The sequence below is a fragment of the Pygocentrus nattereri genome, chromosome 28 (genome assembly GCF_015220715.1).
Source record: "Pygocentrus nattereri isolate fPygNat1 chromosome 28, fPygNat1.pri, whole genome shotgun sequence".
In the NCBI taxonomy this organism is placed as follows: Eukaryota; Metazoa; Chordata; class Actinopteri; order Characiformes; family Serrasalmidae; genus Pygocentrus; species Pygocentrus nattereri.
The window spans coordinates 4,061,470-4,081,269 of record NC_051238.1 but is presented as its reverse complement, the minus strand read 5'-3'; the positions used below and the strand labels follow the sequence as shown (position 1 = coordinate 4,081,269).

Genomic DNA, 19,800 nt, shown 5'->3' with positions numbered 1-19,800 from the left:
CTGAGTAGACTGATAAATCAATGTGATCAGTTATTAATCTCAGTGTTACTGAGCTCTGCTAAAGCCTGAGTAGACTGATAAATCAATGTGATCAGTTATTAATCTCAGTGTTACTGAGCTCTGCTAAAGCCTGAGTAGACTGATAAATCAATGTGATCAGTTATTAATCTCAGTGTTACTGAGCTCTGCTAAAGCCTGAGTAGACTGATAAATCAATGTGATCAGTTATTAATCTCAGTGTTACTGAGCTCTGCTAAAGCCTGAGTAGACTGATAAATCAATGTGATCAGTTATTAATCTCAGCGTTACTGAGCTCTGCTAAAGCCTGAGTAGACTGATAAATCAATGTGATCGGTTATTAATCTCAGTGTTACTGAGCTCTGCTAAAGCCTGAGTAGACTGATAAATCAATGTGATCAGTTATTAATCTCAGCATTACTGAGCTCTGCTAAAGCCTGAGTAGACTGATAAATCAATGTGATCAGTTATTAATCTCAGTGTTACTGAGCTCTGCTAAAGCCTGAGTAGACTGATAAATCAATGTGATCAGTTATTAATCTCAGCGTTACTGAGCTCTGCTAAAGCCTGAGTAGACTGATAAATCAATGTGATCGGTTATTAATCTCAGTGTTACTGAGCTCTGCTAAAGCCTGAGTAGACTGATAAATCAATGTGATCAGTTATTAATCTGTGTTACTGAGCTCTGCTAAAGCCTGAGTAGACTGATAAATCAATGTGATCAGTTATTAATCTCAGTGTTACTGAGCTCTGCTAAAGTCTGAGTAGACTGATAAATCAATGTGATCAGTTATTAATCTCAGTGTTACTGAGCTCTGCTAAAGCCTGAGTAGACTGATAAATCAATGTGATCAGTTATTAATCTCAGCGTTACTGAGCTCTGCTAAAGCCTGAGTAGACTGATAAATCAATGTGATCAGTTATTAATCTCAGCGTTACTGAGCTCTGCTAAAGCCTGAGTAGACTGATAAATCAATGTGATCGGTTATTAATCTCAGTGTTACTGAGCTCTGCTAAAGCCTGAGTAGACTGATAAATCAATGTGATCGGTTATTAATCTCAGTGTTACTGAGCTCTGCTAAAGCCTGAGTAGACTGATAAATCAATGTGATCAGTTATTAATCTCAGTGTTACTGAGCTCTGCTAAAGCCTGAGTAGACTGATAAATCAATGTGATGATCAGTTATTAATCTGTTACTGAGCTCTGCTAAAGCCTGAGTAGACTGATAAATCAATGTGATCAGTTATTAATCTCAGTGTTACTGAGCTCTGCTAAAGCCTGAGTAGACTGATAAATCAATGTAATCAGTTATTAATCTCAGCGTTACTGAGCTCTGCTAAAGCCTGAGTAGACTTATAAATCAATGTGATCAGTTATTAATCTCAGCGTTACTGAGCTCTGCTAAAGCCTGAGTAGACTGATAAATCAATGTGATCGGTTATTAATCTCAGTGTTACTGAGCTCTGCTAAAGCCTGAGTAGACTGATAAATCAATGTGATCAGTTATTAATCTCAGTGTTACTGAGCTCTGCTAAAGCCTGAGTAGACTGATAAATCAATGTGATCAGTTATTAATCTCAGTGTTACTGAGCTCTGCTAAAGTCTGAGTAGACTGATAAATCAATGTGATCGGTTATTAATCTCAGTGTTACTGAGCTCTGCTAAAGCCTGAGTAGACTGATAAATCAATGTGATCGGTTATTAATCTCAGTGTTACTGAGCTCTGCTAAAGCCTGAGTAGACTGATAAATCAATGTGATCGGTTATTAATCTCAGTGTTACTGAGCTCTGCTAAAGTCTGAGTAGACTGATAAATCAATGTGATCAGTTATTAATCTGTGTTACTGAGCTCTGCTAAAGCCTGAGTAGACTGATAAATCAATGTGATCAGTTATTAATCTCAGTGTTACTGAGCTCTGCTAAAGTCTGAGTAGACTGATAAATCAATGTGATCAGTTATTAATCTCAGTGTTACTGAGCTCTGCTAAAGCCTGAGTAGACTGATAAATCAATGTGATCAGTTATTAATCTCAGCGTTACTGAGCTCTGCTAAAGCCTGAGGAGACTGATAAATCAATGTGATCAGTTATTAATCTCAGTGTTACTGAGCTCTGCTAAAGCCTGAGTAGACTGATAAATCAATGTGATCAGTTATTAATCTCAGCGTTACTGAGCTCTGCTAAAGCCTGAGTAGACTGATAAATCAACGTGATCGGTTATTAATCTCAGTGTTACTGAGCTCTGCTAAAGCCTGAGTAGACTGATAAATCAATGTGATCGGTTATTAATCTCAGTGTTACTGAGCTCTGCTAAAGCCTGAGTAGACTGATAAATCAATGTGATCAGTTATTAATCTCAGTGTTACTGAGCTCTGCTAAAGCCTGAGTAGACTGATAAATCAATGTGATCAGTTATTAATCTCAGTGTTACTGAGCTCTGCTAAAGCCTGAGTAGACTGATAAATCAATGTGATCGGTTATTAATCTCAGTGTTACTGAGCTCTGCTAAAGCCTGAGTAGACTGATAAATCAATGTGATCAGTTATTAATCTCAGCGTTACTGAGCTCTGCTAAAGCCTGAGTAGACTGATAAATCAATGTGATCGGTTATTAATCTCAGTGTTACTGAGCTCTGCTAAAGTCTGAGTAGACTGATAAATCAATGTGATCAGTTATTAATCTCAGTGTTACTGAGCTCTGCTAAAGCCTGAGTAGACTGATAAATCAATGTGATCAGTTATTAATCTCAGCGTTACTGAGCTCTGCTAAAGCCTGAGTAGACTGATAAATCAATGTGATCAGTTATTAATCTCAGTGTTACTGAGCTCTGCTAAAGCCTGAGTAGACTGATAAATCAATGTGATCGGTTATTAATCTCAGCGTTACTGAGCTCTGCTAAAGCCTGAGTAGACTGATAAATCAATGTGATCAGTTATTAATCTCAGTGTTACTGAGCTCTGCTAATTATTATTTTTAAAAGCTAGAAAACTGAGACAACTTTGATCTTTGCAACTATTTTATCCATTTTTACCTTCTGATTCATCTTTCTGTGATATGCTTTAGGGTACATTTCATGTATGGAAGGTGCCATTTCAATCAACTTTATTATTATTATTATTATTAATATTATTACTATTATTATTATTACTACATTAAAGTAAATACATTTTGTAAACAAAGTCAAAAAATGATTTTTCTTCAGCCAAAGTAATGACTGAACAACCAAAAAATGACAAGTTCTAAGCAAATGCTCTACCGCTGATGGGTGGTCTGTAATATATTTCCATGTGTGTGAAATACATATAAATATTAAAAACTGACACTATTACACATCGCCGTTGTGAACAAAACCTCATAATCGTTTTTCAGTTTTTGACCTGATTTGAAAACGACTGTTGTTCTTTACACTGTCTGTGAATTTCATGAATGGGCCAAAAGAAACGGCTCAGAGTGACCGGGAAAGACGTCTGGTTCCATTGACTTCCATTTAAAAGTGATGCGTGTTTTTCCCTTCTCCTGTAAACTTACCGTTTTGGAGATACGCTGTTTTTGTTCCGACAGCAGCGATGTACTCCAACCTCATCCGTGCACATATTTCAGCATATTTAAACATAAAAAAGGGGCACACTTTAATACACTTTAAAAAGGATGGTTCTTCAAGGGTTCTTTAGTGAAGATGGTGCTCTATTGTTACAAGAACCGTCTTTAAGATTTACCACACATATTTTGAGTCCTCACATTTACAGCATGGATATTTTACACATGAGTAATATGAACTGATGTATAGTTACGTACACTTGTCTTCCTCGTTGTGGGGGGGCTTCATCTTGATGAAGGGGCAGGGGGGCGTTGTTAGTTCCCCACTCCAGCAGATGGCAGAAGTGTACTGTCTGTTTCTAAAGGAAACAAAACAGACGAAAAAGACGAGACGACGGGCCAGCAGGCCAGCTGGAGGATCCTGGAAGTGGACGGAGCGCTGGATTTTGGCCCTGTACACCCGCTGCTGACCAAACCTCGTGGATCACCAGAACCAGCAGTGGAAGCGCGACCCGGCCGATGGCAGCGAGGCGTCCGCTCACGGTACTGCGGCCGCGGGTGTTTTTATTCTTTGTGAGTGTCTGTGTCCAGCCGGTCGCCGCCTCTCCGCCTCTCCGGGCTTCTGGCTTTGACAGTTCAGCCTCGGGATCCTTCTGCTTTCGCTGCGTTTCGGTGACACTCGCCCGCTTTCGCCCGGCAGCTCCAGCGTTAGGTGAACCATGTGTGCGATGGCTTGACGATCGTGTTCGCTTCTCCTTCCCCGAAGCCCAGTTCCAAGAAACAAGGGGAGAGGCGTTTTATTTACTCGCTGTGCGTCTGGAAAGCCGTCAGGCAGTTCCTCTGCGGCTCAGGACTGCCCTCGAACAAACGGCCGACAGCCAGCCGTGAACCCGCGCCGTGAACAGCGAATAATAAGAGTAACGCTGGTGTGAATGGGAATGGTCTCCGTGTCACTGTCCTGCACCACCGTCTGTATCGCTCAGCGTGTAATTTGTACTAACAGCACATGTTTTAACGTTTTAAAGCATTAATACGTCCACCTGCCACCGCTGATCGGAGCAGAACGAGCCGTCTGCGACGCTTCGAGTGCAGCTTGTGCTGCTTATTCCCGTTTCCCCGTTCCACCTTAACTAAACGGGGAAAGGTGCAGCAGTTATGAGGCTCACTTCATCTGCTGTAGATTTCTATAGCGCTGTAATGTTCTGCGAGGTGCTCAGATGTGTAGAAAATGCATATAAACCTGACTGAGATGCGTGACAGTGCCGGGGAAACGCGCTGGGCTTGCGCGTTATTAACCTGGACATCTCTACCAAATGCTATGGCTAGCGCTGGCTAAGCTAATAGTGCTAGCTAGCTGTTCTCGTTAACTACAGAATGGCACAGCCGCACTCCTGCTCACTCTTTTATTCCCTGTTTAATCTTCTGTTTGATCTGGCGTTTAAAACTACACACATTCGCCGCGTAAAACACTCCGCCGTGTGAGCAAACGGAGTGCGCTGCGTGCTGATAAACGGCTAGCTGGCTAGCGACAGTGCTAACAAGCGAAACCCTTGGTCAGATCTGTCTGAAGTCGTGGTTCTCTCGGGCTGTGTTGGCTTGGCTTGGCTGGCTGCTGTCAGACGGGTGGATGTGGGTGCTGTGTTTTGTTGTTTTGACCTGCTGTCGAATTGAGTAAAATATGCGTGTGACGAGAAACGAGCGTTGTGGCGAGAACTAACCAGCTACGCCATGTAGTGTACTAGCTAACCGAACCTACGTAGCTACCCGCTTAGTTGTTGTTGACATTTTCAAAACATTCAGCCGCCCGTCATATAAATGGGTTAAATAACGGACCTAACTTATTTATTTTCAGCCTTTACCCAGTTTTAGGTAATACATATATTTTTTCAGTGTCATTTGGCTCCTCGTTTGGAGCCATTCCGTCAGAATGAGCTGTTTGGGCTGCTTTTAGTGATGAAGGATGTGGGTTTGGTTCTCATATTTAAGGAATATACCGAGCAGGATACACACACGGATCATTTAACATCATTCCCATTAACAACATTATACTAATAAAAACCTGACAATTTACGAAGCTGAAGTTCTTAGTGAAATTGACCGTTCCACCTTAAACGTTTAAGGTGGAACGGTCAATTCCACTAAGAAGCCAACTATTCTCTCTCGCTCTCGCTCTGTGTTTGTGTGTGTGTGTGTGTGTAACTAGCACTATACTTTCTGGGTGTTGTTACTTTAAAACAATGAAAACATCAGTAAAATAAAAGGGGGAAATGCGTTAAATGCAACGAAACCAAAGATAAGTTATCGTTAGCCAGCGCCGCTAACGATAGCCTTCCTGTGAAGGGGCCGTCGCGCTATTACGCGTTTAACGTTAAGTTGCTGATTCTTATCTCGGGATAAAAATAGCTTTCTAGCTATTTATCGGATCAACCAGGTTTATAGTCGTTTGACTGGATGCCTTTAAAGCGGATACGGGAGTCAAAGATGGCTTAAAGGAACATGCCATTAGCTTGTTAGCGTTAGTTAGCTAGCAAACGTTAGGCTAACGCCAGTTCTGGCAGTTTATCAGCCAACGGTACGTTTGTGATGCGTTGGTTTAAATGAGCTTAGCCTCTCCATGTTTTTGACCTGTTCTGCATTTTTATCCCGGCTAAAAAAAAAAAAAATAGGCTTATTTCAGTCGCTAGTCTCACAAGCGTCCCAATCCGCATATTCCAGCAATAAATACTGTGTAAACAGATAGTGTATCGCCATTAGAAGTGTGTACCGTAGGGTATTAGGTGAAGTATGGATGTGCGCGAATTGGGACGCAGCCGTAGTAACCTTGTCGCTAGTTAGTTAAATGTTGGCGTTGTTTCTCATACAGACGTGTGTTTATAGTAGCACTACCCTTCGTATAGTGAGTGCACACGATACAGAGAGTCGTTATTCAATGGTTAAGGTTCATTTCCAGCGCTAAGCGACCTGTTTCGGTATGATTTCAGTGAAGATGTTTAGCAGGTGAAGGTGCTGTGGTTGTAATTGAATCTGGCTGCTAGACTGTTTGAAATGACTGCGTCTCGTTGCCTGGTGTCCAGAGACCTCGCAGAAAGACACGCCGGAGGAGAAGGGCGCTTTCTGAGAGGTTTGTCTGCTGCTGGTCTTGTGTTTTACAGGGTGGCAGCTTTCCAGCAGTAGCTGCTCTCCCTCTTGCAGTGCGCCATATGTTAGGATCACTGCGACTGTGCTGCAGTGATGCTGCATTGGCACCTCTAGGCCAAATGCCCTCTTCCTTCCGCTTTCTTGGGCTGTTGCTCCTTCTGTTGCCTCCACACTGCGTGCAGATGTGCATGTAGAGGCTGTGTGGCTCCAGGGAGAAGCTTGATCAGTGCTGATGTGCATGGTTTTGTGTCTGTCCGTCTGTCCAGGGGATGAGAGGAGAGCAGGTGCTGCCCTCCTGGCTGCTGGCGTAGTGACGCGGTGAGCTCAGGATGGCGCAGGCAGGGCCGCAGTTGGACTATCACATCCTCCAAGACCTCAAACAGCGCTTCCCTGAAATCCCTGAGAACGTAGTGTCTCAGTGCCTTCTGCAGGTGAGGACATAGTAGCTGGATGAAGCCTCATGCGTCTTATTGCATAGGTCATTTCCATGTTGTTTGTTTGGATTGAAAAAAAGGAATGCAGAAATATGTGCGTGCAGCTTGGTACCAATGGAGAAACAGGCATTGTTCTGGGCGGGGGAGTGACTTTCCTACCCTTTTCTTTTGTTGCTGATGAAGATCAGAATCATGCTGTTTTTTTTGGTTGAGTTTGCATGTACAAGGACGTTGGTTCCACAATAGTTCACAATGAGAAGATCAGAGGAAGGAAAGGAGGCCTGGTACAGAATAACGACTATTGTCTAATAAGGCCAAGTCTCTTACTTTGACATGCCTTGCTGTGTCATGTGAGTATGGTGGTGAGAGATTCGTCAGGTGTTGCTTTGTTGTTTACTCCAACATCTGCCATTTCCTCCTCCAGAACAACAATAACCTGGACCTGTGCTGCCACCTGCTGGCTCAGGAGAGTAACAGATACCTGTATGAGGAGTACCACAGCCCGGAGGAGGTGCACTTAAGCCGGAACCACATGCTGCACATCAGCGTGGGTTACCCTCCGCCGGAGGGTGCCAAGGCCAGCACAGCAGGCGGACGACAGCTTGTGCACAGCTCTAGTGACGGCCACATCGAGCCCCAGCGGGGCGCCTTCCCCGAACCCCACTCGGCCCCTGCCGCCATGGCGCCGTCACCGGGATACAACCCCTTTTTCATGGGCGATCAAGGACGCTCCGCTAGCACCCCTACCCCTCCGCCCACCATGCAGGGCATGTCCCCCACTTACACCCCTGTTCCCCAGCGCTACATGACCCCCATCACCGTCACGCTCTCACAGAACATCCCTAACGTCCCTCAGGCGCTGCAGATTCCGCCCGGCGCTTACGGTAACAGTGGAAATGCCCTTTATATGCGGCCCTCTCCCTCACAGAGCCCCCAGCCCACTCCATGGGCCACGTCTGCTGCTCCGGTGTACCAGCCCTCACCCTACACCACACCCACGTACCAGTCGCCCTACAGCTCACCACAGCACCAGGTCCAGCAGCCTCCACATGTGTTTTTGCCTATTAGCCCACCTACCCTATCCAACATGCCCTACCAGCAGGCCCCGCCTGTCTCCTACAGGCCCTACATGACCTCCAAGGGCTCCATGAAGAACCAGATTGAGATCACACTGGAGGGGAGGCCGCGGAGCAACTCCCCCGTACACGCCCCACAGGGAGCGCTCTACATGGCCACAAGCACGTCCCCAAGCTCACCGTCCAGGGCAATAAGCATGACCGGTCCCCCGGCATTCCACCCCGGTGTGTACCTGCACCAAGGGGCAGCACGGCCCCGGCCCGCCTCCTCACCCCAGGCAGCGAGCTCAGCCTACATCAAGATCAAAGTGTCACCCGGCCAGGCCCAGCGGTCACTCGAATCGCCACCGGTGGAGACGGAGTCACTCCTCAACATCGTGGACCAGGGCGAGAATCACGGCACCCCAGCCCCCATCCTGCCCATCTCTGCGCTGCCCGGCAACGTCGCCAGCCAGATCAGCCACATGCCCAGGCGCTCCAGTTCGGGGTCGGACGATTATGCTTACACCCAAGGTAACGTCTCTCGACTGTCCTTCTTTTTGGTTGTCCTGAATCACTCATGATAGTTTGGTAAAGAATCAAATATTCCTCCTTATCCTGAATGTAGTCCACCCACTAAGGCTTGCTTGGTGTCTTAAGTTTGCCAAGCTGATGTACCCAAGAAGTAATGGAAGCTCAACCCCACCAATCAGCATCGGTCATCTATAAGTCATAACACAGTAAAGCTGGGCTTAATGAACAAGAATTAGGCCTTGGTGTTTCACATTCAGTCTGGGTCTGGAAAACTGACCCTAATGCTATATTTATATACCAGTTTTGCAAATGTAACGATGTCCTAAAGGGGATTTTTCCCTTGGTGGCAAGTTTTCATTTGCTTTCTCGAGATCTAGTTATTTATATGATCACAAAATAACAAATTTTGTTTTCCAGAGAACTCATGCCATTATCATGAAATGATGGATGTTATCTTAACAAAATACTGAGTGCGTTTACATGAACTTAATAATCTGATAACCGCAGAAAATCCGATTTTGTCAGTAATCCAAACAATGTGATTGCATGATCTTGAGTAATCAGATAAAAGGAACCTCCAGGTCTACGTGAGTCAGACAGTGATCAGAGTTCTGCTTTACAACCTGCCAATAAACTCGCAGAAGACGACATGACGTAAACGTAAAAAACCGCGGCTTTTTTAAACATTGAGCCACTTTACCTGGAAATATGAACAGATCTTGTAGAAGATGAATATTTAAATCCTTTGTGTTTGGTTTAAGCGTCGCTCAAAGTGTTTTGCTGCGTCTCGCGACGTCCGCTGTCTGATCTCGCAAATGCGCAGAGTGAGGAGTCCAATAGAAATCAGAGTAAGCTGAGAAGTCTCATCACTGAGCTAAAATCCAGCCTCTTTCTATCGGATTTCTAGATCGGATTTCTAGATCGGAGTGTGGTGTTTACATGACCATTTGAATAATCAGATAATTGCAGAAATCCGATTATGATCGAATTATTGAGTGCATGTTTACACAGTCGTGATAATGATATAAATAATTCGAGATCTTGAGAAAACAAATGAAGATAATTCTTATCGTGGAAAGATGGATTTAAAAAATGAGCAAATCCATGGCCCAATATGGGTTCTATGCAAAATATCAACGTTGTGGTCTGTTGGCCGCTTTGTGGGTGTCTCTCAAACGTGCGAGAAGGTGCAGTTGTCCAAGCTTGTCTTGGCTAAAGGTCCAATATTAATTTTAATATGTGAACCAGTATAAAAAAATCCCTGCAAATTTCTCCTCCGTCTTCCTTTCAATCCTGATTTCAGTGCATAGTTCGAATGTAGACGTGATCGATGACCCAATGGCACATTCTAACAATCTGATTTGCCGCCGTCCGCCGAAATTCAACTATTTATCGCTCTCTCTGGACCTCTGCTACTCCCACAAACCTCTCCTGGCAGCTCTGGATCACGACTTTAAAGTCGTAGTTTGGCTTATGATCAGATTTACAAGGTTTCCCCCCTTAACTTGTACTTGACCAGCCAAGACACCTTTGATGTCCAAAGATTGCTTCTTTAGTGTTTCAGCACTGGGGATAAAGTGGCTACAAGGGGTGGAAGATTACGCCCTTAGCAGAAAGGGTTCTAGATAGTTGGTTCTGTGGCAGATACCTTTTTGTTGCTGCATGGAGTCATATTGAACAGCATTTCCATAATAGAGAAGAACCATTTAACCATGCGGAGAACAAGTTAGGCGTTCAAATGGTTGATTTCACATGAACCTCTCAATGATGCAGCGTTATCCAAGAACGCTGACAGAATTACAGATCAAATTCAGAAGTCGTGGTAGCTGCTCCTGCTGTTCTTAAGCTTTGCAAGAAATTGCACCTCTAATATCGTAATAATAAGATATAAAAATAGGAAATTAGCCTAATATCTTTGTTCCTGTTGTAATTAATAGAACCATTTTCTCTCCGGTTTGACACGGTTCGTATTGTTGCTGAATAGTAATCACATTTTATTTTTATCCCGTTTATGGCACAGCCTTTGTGCAAGTGCATGCGATGTCATGGTTTGCACTCACTATCTTGGTTTTAGTCTGCGTGTATCTGATGCTGTGGTTTAGTCCATCTTGGTGAAGAGTGCATGCTTATAGATCTGCATGCATGCTGTTGTGGTTACACCTTCTCAGCTGTGTGTGTGTGTGTGTAAGTGTGTGAGAGAGAGACGGCAGGGGTGTCCTACATAGTGTGTTTGTGTTTATGATGGTGTTTATACACCGGTCAGGCGTAACACTATGACCACCTCATTGTCCACTTTATCAGCTCCACTTACTGTATAGCTGCACTCTGTAGTTCTACAGTTACAGACTGTAGTCCATCTGTTTCTCTGATACTCTGTTACCCTGTTCTTCAGTGGTCAGGACCCCCATGGACCCTCACAGAGCAGGTACTGTTTGGGCGGTGGGTCATTCTCAGCACTGCAGTAACACTGACGTAGTGGCGGTGTCTTGGTGTGTGTTGCGCTGGTCTGAGTGGATCAGACAGCAGTGCTGCTGGAGTTTTTAAACACTGTGTCCACTCACTGTCCACTCTATTAGACACTCCTACCTCTGTTTCAACATTTTATCTGCTGTTTAACATTTGGAATTTATGTCTGGTGACACTTGCTGGTCAGTCAAACTGTCCCGGTGTCCCATCACATCTAATGTACAGTCACATACAGACACCCTACAGTGTCCTCCTGGAATGTGGGAGTGTCAACGTTGTTTTGCTTGGACATGAAGCAAAAGGTGGTGGAAAAGTGGACTAAAATAGACAGAAACTGAAGCGATTGTTATGATCCTTACCTGACAGGATTGGTGCTGTTATTGCATGCGTAACCATGTCTTGAAGAATAAGTGATAAATCCATCTAATATATACAATGTGCAGAAGTCTTAGGCACTTTAAAACAATTTATTGGGGTGAGAAATTGTGTTTGTACTTATAAATTGTGTTTGCACGTATCATCATTAGATTAAATGCGCATAAATCTAAATAGAGTACAAAGTAACAATCATTTAAATGATATTTCTTAATGTTGTGTTGAGCTGCTATGAAGAGCAAAAATCATCGAAGCACCCAGCCATAATGCATATACATGTATGCATATATGTATATATGGGTCATTCTACAGAAACGTCCACTTTTTTTTCTTAATCTGTCCATAGGTGTCACTGGTGTTCTTGATCCTCAGTGGCGTTGCAGATAATAAAGGGAACATCAGAGACATTTTTAATGAAATGCATTTTACAAAACGGCTGCTAAAGAGCGTTAAGATTAAGTGACCCTTATTAGTCCCACTATGGGGAAATTTCACCTTTCACATTTAACCCGTCCGTGAAGTGAAACACCACAGACACACTAGTGAATACACACACACTAGGGGGCAGTGAGCACACTTGCCCAGAGTGGTGGGCGGCCCAATCCGCAGCCCCCGGGGAGCAGTTGGGGGTTAGGTGCTGTCAGCGCTGGGGATCGAAACGGTGACCTTCCGGTCACAGGCCCGGTGGACGTGGGCGGTTCTGGATCGATTTTCTAATTATTTATTTTATAACGTAATATTGACGGAACGTAAAAGGACGGAACCTGGAAGTGCGGTAGTGCAGCGCCCGGGCAGTCTGTGAGGAGCACATAACAAAAACACAACCGGAAGAGCGAGAAATCCGACCGGCTCCCTCTGCATTAGAAGCCAGGTTGGATCAGGAGTCGCAACCCAAATGTTAAAGAGACTTTTTTTTCCTTTCTACAAAAATCAAACCGCCTTGGGAGCCTCACCGTTTACTGTCCGGTGTGTCTCGGTGTGCCGATGTCCGAGTACAGGCTGACAAATCTAAACGCAGATTTACTCTGCTCTGCTTTGAGCTTTAGCTCAGCTGTAGCGGCTTTCCTCTCATCACTGCCAGGAAACTTTTCCTCGGATGTTGAACGATTTACTGTAGAATGTCTCTCAACCTTCGACTGTTTTACGAGGCTGAAGTCTCGTCTCATTCTCCAGCTTCTTGTCATTTTCCCGTCCCACCTTAAATTCTGGCGGCACCATTTAAGGTGGAACGGAAGAATTCGAAAGAGAAGCGTCTTCATCTTCCCAACTTTTCAGTGTTTTAGTGTCTCGGTGCAGATTTAACACTCCAGGAAACAAACTGTGCTGCTTATAAATCTCCATGTCCATCTGAATTCTCTGTCTGCCGTTTCGTAGCTACTAGCTCGGCGAGACTTGTTGCTATGTTGCATCGAGATGCACTGATAATCGTTTTATAATCTCATCGCAGCCTCTGAATCGAGTCGTGAGGTGCGCGGAGATTCCCAACCTAGTGATCATTTCAAAATTAGAGATTTTTTTGTTACGCGGTAACACCAGTGACACGACTCCTGGGGACCACAAATTTAAGTCTATATTTTATAATATTTATCTGGTGTTTGTTTTCTTTGTCCTTTAATTCAGTTTTCACAGTCAAGTATAGCTTTTTTACAGTTAAAATGGCAGAAAAGCATTTTTTTACCTGTAAGTTTGGCCTCAGCGTTTACACATGCCTGTGGGGGACGAGCTGTTCTGTGGTGTTAGGAATTCTATATGATTGATTCAAAAACCAGTATTACTAAACTGAGGCTCAAGAAGGCGTGATTGTTAAAATAACTCGTTTTATTACATAATAACGTTTTTTTTTTTTTAAGAGTAATATATCTGTAAATGCTAGAGACACAAAAATGGACGTTTCGGTAGAATCACTCATATACGTACGTACATATACATACAGACACAGAGTTTGGACCCCTCGCATGTTGGCTGTAACCCCTCACTGTGCCTTTGTGTTGCAGCCTTGCTGCTGCACCAGCGGGCGCGGATGGAGCGGCTGATGAAGGAACTGTTGGTGGAGAAGCAGAAGCTGGAGCTGCTGAAGGCCGAGGTCAACGATATGGAGTACGACGCCCTGCAGAGACGCTTCAGACGCGTCAACAGCACGAGCTTCATCCCACGGGTACATGCAAGGACACACGCAGGACGTCCAGCTTTAGAGGGTCATTTCACAAAGCAGGATTTATCATTAATTTACATAATTATAAGTGAGCTGTCAGGAACATCTCCGTATATCTGAGAGAGGTCATTGTTGTTTAGAGTTCCTTGTTTCACTGCTGCTGCAACTAAAGCCACTTAGTGTAGATACACCAGCCACACCACTCTGTGGAATGGCCTATTCTCTTTGTCATATAATTGTCATATAAGTGCACAGGCCAGTATTGCAATAATGATTTAATGCTCTAGTGTGCTGGCTTAGTGCCCAGAGGCACAGAATCATCTCACTGGGGGAAAGGGTCGGAGCATCCCACGCAGGCAAGAGATGGCTATATGTGCTTTAAGGGGTCAAACGTATTTATTTATTAATTCATTCATCTATTCACTAACATATGTGTACGCTATCTGTTAAAGAAAAACATAACATTATGACCACCTCCTTGTTTCTACACTCATTGTCCATTTTAGATCTACAAAGTGCTCCTGCTGTGTGTGATCCACTCATACCAGCACAACACCCACTAACACACCACCACCACGTCAGTGTTACTGCAGTGCTGAGAATGACCCACCACCCAAACAGTACCTGCTCTGTGAGGGTCCATGGGGTCCTGACCACTGAAGAACAGGGTAACAGAGTATCAGAGAAACAGATGGACTACAGTCTGTAACTGTAGAACTACAAAGACCAGCTATGCAGTAAGTGGAGCTGATAAAGTGGACAATGAGCGTAGAAACAAGGATGCGGTCACGTTGTTATGGCTGATCGGTGTGTATATACAGTCTTTGTCTCAAGTGCGCTAGAGGGGTATAAAGCCCCCCAGCCTCGGGCTGTGGAGCTGCGTTCTTTAGCGTGATGGAGCTCCATCTAGTATAGCGATGGACAAGTAATCGTAATCGACATTCAGAACCTCTAACTGATGTAATCCTGCCCGTGCAGTTCATTTTTCTTTTTTCTGTTCATCCTTTTAGCACTCTGTGTGTTCATGTACTGTCCCCTTAAAAACGTACTACTTCGCATGCAGTCACGTGACTCCGCCACGTCCACCCGCCACATGGAAGCTAAGGCTATGTTCACACAGCAGGTGAAAGTGGCCCAAATCTGATTTTCTCACCATCAGTCTGAACAGATCAGCTCCTTAACTGACCCACATGCACAAAAGAACAGCGTCATCCAGAGGTAAACGATCGCGACCGCCAATGACCGTTCGTTAATCATAATCGAGGTAAATTATTCAGTGAATCGTGATATTGATTTGAGGTCATATCATTCAGCACCAATTCACTTCCAGAACTGACCATCCAACGTCACAACCTGACCTCACTAATGCTCAAACTCCCTATTAATCCCCTTCGTTTCAGAAGAAACATAAGCCGAGCAGGTCTGCAAACTTTGGTCAAGCAGTAATCGTTTATGCGTTATGGGGTAAAATCAGTGATTAAATGAGGTGTTTGCCTGTACGTGTGTCTCATAGCCTGAAGAAATGACCAGAATGCGGTCGCAGAACAGACAGCTCCAGATCGACATCGATTGTACCTTGAAGGAGACGGACCTGCTGCAGTCCAGAGGTAACGGCATACACAGGCCCTGTCTGCACTCTGCTTTAATGTGCATTGATTACAGCACAGGGCGCCTACAGCTATTCACATTATTACAGTCGCCGTGTCCGGCAGGCTCACTTCCCACAGCATGTTTAGGTAGAGTGGTCGTTTCAAGGTGGATGATGATGATGATGATGATTCTGCTCCATTTGGGCAGCATGTCCAGACAAGAACGGATACATTCTTGTTTCTGCTTAGTGTATAATTTACAATTTCATACACTGTTTTATAATTTACAGCAGGCTGCTCAAACTGCCAGCTTCATACAGGCCCTCAGGTATTTCTCCTTAAATGAATAAAAGATCCGCAGCTCTCTGCAGTCATAATTACTGTTTATAATTGTAGCATTAGATGTGGTTATGGTGGCAAATAAACACCACCAGTGAACCTACACATGTTTTTATATGCATCATTCATGTAAAATAGCAGAACATTTTCTTTAGGGACTATTTTGCCTAATAACACCCTAGATGTATCCCTCCACCATGAAGTACAGGCCTTATTGAACATCAGGCAATGAATTCATAACCATTTCGTATAGGAACCTTCTGTGAGGAGCTTTTAGAGGTGGACGTCTGGTTCCTATCACCACCACTGTGAACAGTTTGACTCCAAGTTTCTCTAGAGCTGAGCGTTTCACACCAAACCGCTCTAAACGACTCTGTTTACGTCTTAACCATTAAATTCTGCAGAAATTTAGAAGCATCTTTCACCTTTAATCTCAAATCTCCTTAATTTGCTGCTTTAGCAGTTTTAGCTCAGCCGTTCCAGTCAGGTAAAGCTATTTCAGCATTATCCAGCTAATTGAATTATCTGGCTAAGAGGAACAAAAGTGTTGGCCATCTTTGGAAATGGCCTTTAAAGCAGTTAATGTAGGCCGAAAGCCTTTATTTGTTCAAAAGCATTAGAATAAATACAAATGAACTATCCATTGTAATTGTTCTAGAAGTGTTGGCTTACCTGTTTCCAGATTTCTCCTCAAAGTCTAGTATTTACAGTTCCCATCCAGTACCGAGTAAATCTAATCCATCCCTCATTAAATTAAATCTCAGCTCACTGGTGTCACTCAGTCATTTTAAACTTTTAATATCAAACCACCTACAGAGAGCCTGCACCTGTTTTACTTAATCATATTTATTCGTAACTTTTATTTTTGTGTTAGTTCTCCTTAGTTCTTTAACTCTTTATTTATTTATTTATTTATTTATTTCCTCTCATTTTATTTTTAAGTTTTTTTTATCATTACTTTTTTTTTATTTGTGATATTGTATTATTACCTTACTAATTTCTTATCTATTTTTGATCTTAATTTCTTACCATTTAAATCTCAAGTTCTATTTTTTATCTACTTTTATCTTTTATTCACTGTTATTTTAAATTTTCTTTTAATTTAAAATGATTAAATGTAGTTATTATTTTCTTTGTCATGTCAATCCCTGTTTTTGTAAATGCTCGACTACATTGAAAATGAGGGTTGCCCTCAATGTACTTCCGAGTCAAAATAAAGGTTGGTTGATTGATTTGATTGAAATCAGGTGCTGCTGATGGAATCAAACAGATCCACGGCTGGAGAGCAGCGAGAAACAGGAACCAAGCCTGCTCTTATAACTAATACATATTCATAATCTTACTGAAAGCAGCACATTCTGAGTACTGTGACTGTTTATTAGTATTTATTTGTATTTATCAGTGTTGCTGGTTGTGTAAGACTTCCTCACAGTACTGTAGTTTAATGTTGAATGCATTTCTTGTTTTTGCTCAGGCAAGTTTGACCCAAAAGCCATGAACAACTTTTATGACAACATTCAGCCTGGTCCAGTCGTGCCACCCAAACCAGGGAAAAGAGGTGAGAATACCCTCTAAATATAAAATAATGGTCCAAAAATGTTTAGACAGTATTTTACATTGTTTCATTAGCTGTTTGAGATTTTTCCTCCTCCCAAAAAAAGTTTTATTCCGACAATAATGACCTACATAAATGTTGTAAATGGTTATAACATGTTAGTTACTATAGAGTTTCACCCATATACTATTGTAAAGCCTTAGTTTGTGCTATTCGTTCTTCTGAGTGGCCTCTTTCTGAAGGTTCTTCACAGCCTGCTGTTACAGTTAGCACCTCACTTTCCTGTTAATGTCAGCCACTCTTGTTTTGGGCCCACACTGGCAGATCTACTGTTACACCGTGCTGTGGTAAAAGACCTCCTCTGCCTTCTGCCTTCGGAAATATCTTATGACTCGATTGGTTTTCCTCACACACGCTAAATTTAGCTTTTACTCAAGCTCTTCTCCCTCCCTGATCTGTGACCTGCTTTAATTCTCTCTGACCTCTGCTTGCTCTCTGAAGTGGCTGGGTGGTGTGATATTATGTTACCGTCCTGCTGGGTTCTCGTCACCACGTTGTTGCTGGGCTGAATCGGTCATCTGAACTGGCGATGCTGCAGTGTAGAAGTGCGGCTTGGCCAGTTTGTGTACATGGCTGATTTCAGCCCCTGACACTCACCGCTGAACAATGTGGCGTTGGGTGTGAGTTCGGCATGTTGGAAGATGTAAAGTCTGATGTAAAAACTGTTTTGCTGCACAGTTTGTGTTGGTCATCCTCTAGTCCTTCATCGGTGGTCACAGGACGCTGCCCACAGGAAGCTGTCGGCTGGATGTGTTTGGTTGGTGGACTATTCTCAGTCCAGCAGCGACACTGAGGTGTTTAAAACTCCAGCAGCACTGCTGTGTCTGATCCACTCAGACCAGCGCAACACAAACTAACACACCACCACCACGTCAGTGTCACTGCAGTGCTGAGAATGATCCACCACCCAAATAGTACCTGCTCTGTGAGGGTCCATGGGGGTTCTGACCACTGAAGAACAGGGTAACAGAGTATCAGAGAAACAGATGGACTACAGTCTGTAACTGTAGAACTACAGAGTGCAGCTATACAGTAAGTGGAGCTGATAAAGTGGACAGTGAGCGTAGAAACAAGGAGGTGGTCAGGATGTTCTGCCTGATCGTTATAAAAAGGGTTCTTCTAGTGTTATGTCAAGCTTGTAATAATAGAAGAACCCTATGTTCATGATTCTATTTCGAACCATTGTTTTTACTAAAGAACATCTTTTTAAGAGTGTACAGTGACGTGTATTATACTGTGTTTTTCATGTAATATATTTTCATAATCGGGATCTTGTCCTTGGCACCGTATCAGGTTTGTGTTTGTGTTTTAGACGGAGGAGGGCGGAGCGTGAAGCCGTCGGTCGAAGCGCAGCGAGATGAGGACTTCGAGGGCGCGCAGTGGAACTGTGACAGCTGCACTTTCCTCAACCACCCGGCTCTGAACCGCTGTGAACAGTGCGAGATGCCTCGCTACACCTGAACCCGTCGCCCTGGCAACCAGCACGGTCCCGCCCAGCATCACCCAGATACCGCCTTGTCTTCTGATCTGTGTTCCATCATTTACCTTCTGGGCTCTGCCTGCGCTCCCCCCCACCTTGACCCCACCCAGCAATAACTGAGCCCAACCTTGCCCTGCTGAGGAAGAGCCGCCTCCCTAAATGAAATCTTAAATCTCTGTCCAGTCAGGCCCCTCCCCCTCCGGACCCTCAAAGAAGCTCCATGCACTTGTTTTAATGTTTTTTTTTTTTTTTTTGTTTGTTTGTTTCCTACTGAAAAATGATGCTTTATAAGAGGGATGGAGAGGGATGGAGAGGGATGTCTCCAAGCAGGCGAGCTAAAGGGAGTGGTTGGCTGTGGAGCAGACTGAAAAAGGGTGCGTTTGTTTGTTTGTTTGTTTGTTTGTTGTTTTATGAAGTGGGAGGAGGCTCTAGGACGTCAGGTAGGCGTGCCGCACCAAGCTACCATTCCAAGCATAAAGAGACGGCCATGTTTACACGGAAAAAACGAGCCCGAGCCGACCGCACGCGCAGGGCTGCGCACCACCAGATCGTGGACGATGTAACCATTTGAAGCCGGGGTCCGATTAACGATCTTAACGTAGACTTCACACTGTATGCGCTCTCCGAGAGCTCCTCTTTCAAATGAAGAACACTAAGAGACATGCATATGAATTATATCCTACTTACTTGGTACTTTTATGCATATTATGCCACACTGTATTCTGTGTTTGTGTTGATTTTCCTGTGCAAATGCCTCAAGTTGCTGTACTTAATAAAGGAGTTGATTCTATGTGGTGATAACTCAAGTTTGCAGTCTTTAGTTTAAAAACCTTGTGGATAAAGAAAAGTAAGAGGAACTGTTTGGCGAACATGGTCAGATGTACACAATTGTCCGCCTTATCCAGGCGTGGATGATGGAACAAATTGGTGAATTTCGTCACTTTATGCTTTTCTGAGTATAAATATCAGCAGCAATTAAGAACGTTTTATTCCTGTTTTATTATTCGGTAAACATTGGGTAAAAGTCATTGCCTGCATTTTTAAGTTATGGCAGTACACGAGGTTTTG

At 43.7% G+C, this 19,800-nt stretch overlaps 1 protein-coding gene across 5 annotated transcripts; it reads left to right on the top strand.

The window, feature by feature from the left end:
• The first annotated feature begins 3,952 nt into the window (after window positions 1-3,952).
• Window positions 3,953-19,533, top strand: tab3 (TGF-beta activated kinase 1 (MAP3K7) binding protein 3). 5 transcript variants are annotated; one of them, XM_017725451.2, is made up of 7 exons: window positions 3,953-4,098; window positions 6,960-7,124; window positions 7,552-8,716; window positions 13,552-13,712; window positions 15,223-15,316; window positions 17,112-17,195; window positions 18,565-19,533. In XM_017725451.2, the coding sequence occupies exons 2-7, from the start codon at window positions 7,023-7,025 to the stop codon at window positions 18,711-18,713; spliced, it is 1,755 nt and encodes a 584-aa protein (XP_017580940.1). In that variant the 5' UTR covers window positions 3,953-4,098; window positions 6,960-7,022; the 3' UTR covers window positions 18,714-19,533. The 5 variants fall into 5 exon arrangements, with proteins under 5 accessions (XP_017580940.1, XP_017580944.1, XP_017580942.1 ...); XM_017725453.2 differs by having other exon boundaries at window positions 3,996-4,128; XM_017725454.2 differs by lacking the exon at window positions 3,953-4,098 and adding an exon at window positions 4,743-5,222.
• Window positions 19,534-19,800: the final 267 nt, after the last annotated feature.

What these genes read in the sequence shown, in the direction of transcription:
- tab3 (XM_017725451.2), top strand. Translation starts at nt 7,023, where the DNA reads ATGGCGCAGGCAGGGCCGCAGTTGGACTATCACATCCTCCAAGACCTC. An exon ending in CGATTATGCTTACACCCAAG is followed by an intron (nt 8,717 to 13,551) that starts GTAACGTCTCTC and finishes TTTGTGTTGCAG; the next exon opens with CCTTGCTGCTGCACCAGCGG. An exon ending in ACCCAAACCAGGGAAAAGAG is followed by an intron (nt 17,196 to 18,564) that starts GTGAGAATACCC and finishes TTTGTGTTTTAG; the next exon opens with ACGGAGGAGGGCGGAGCGTG.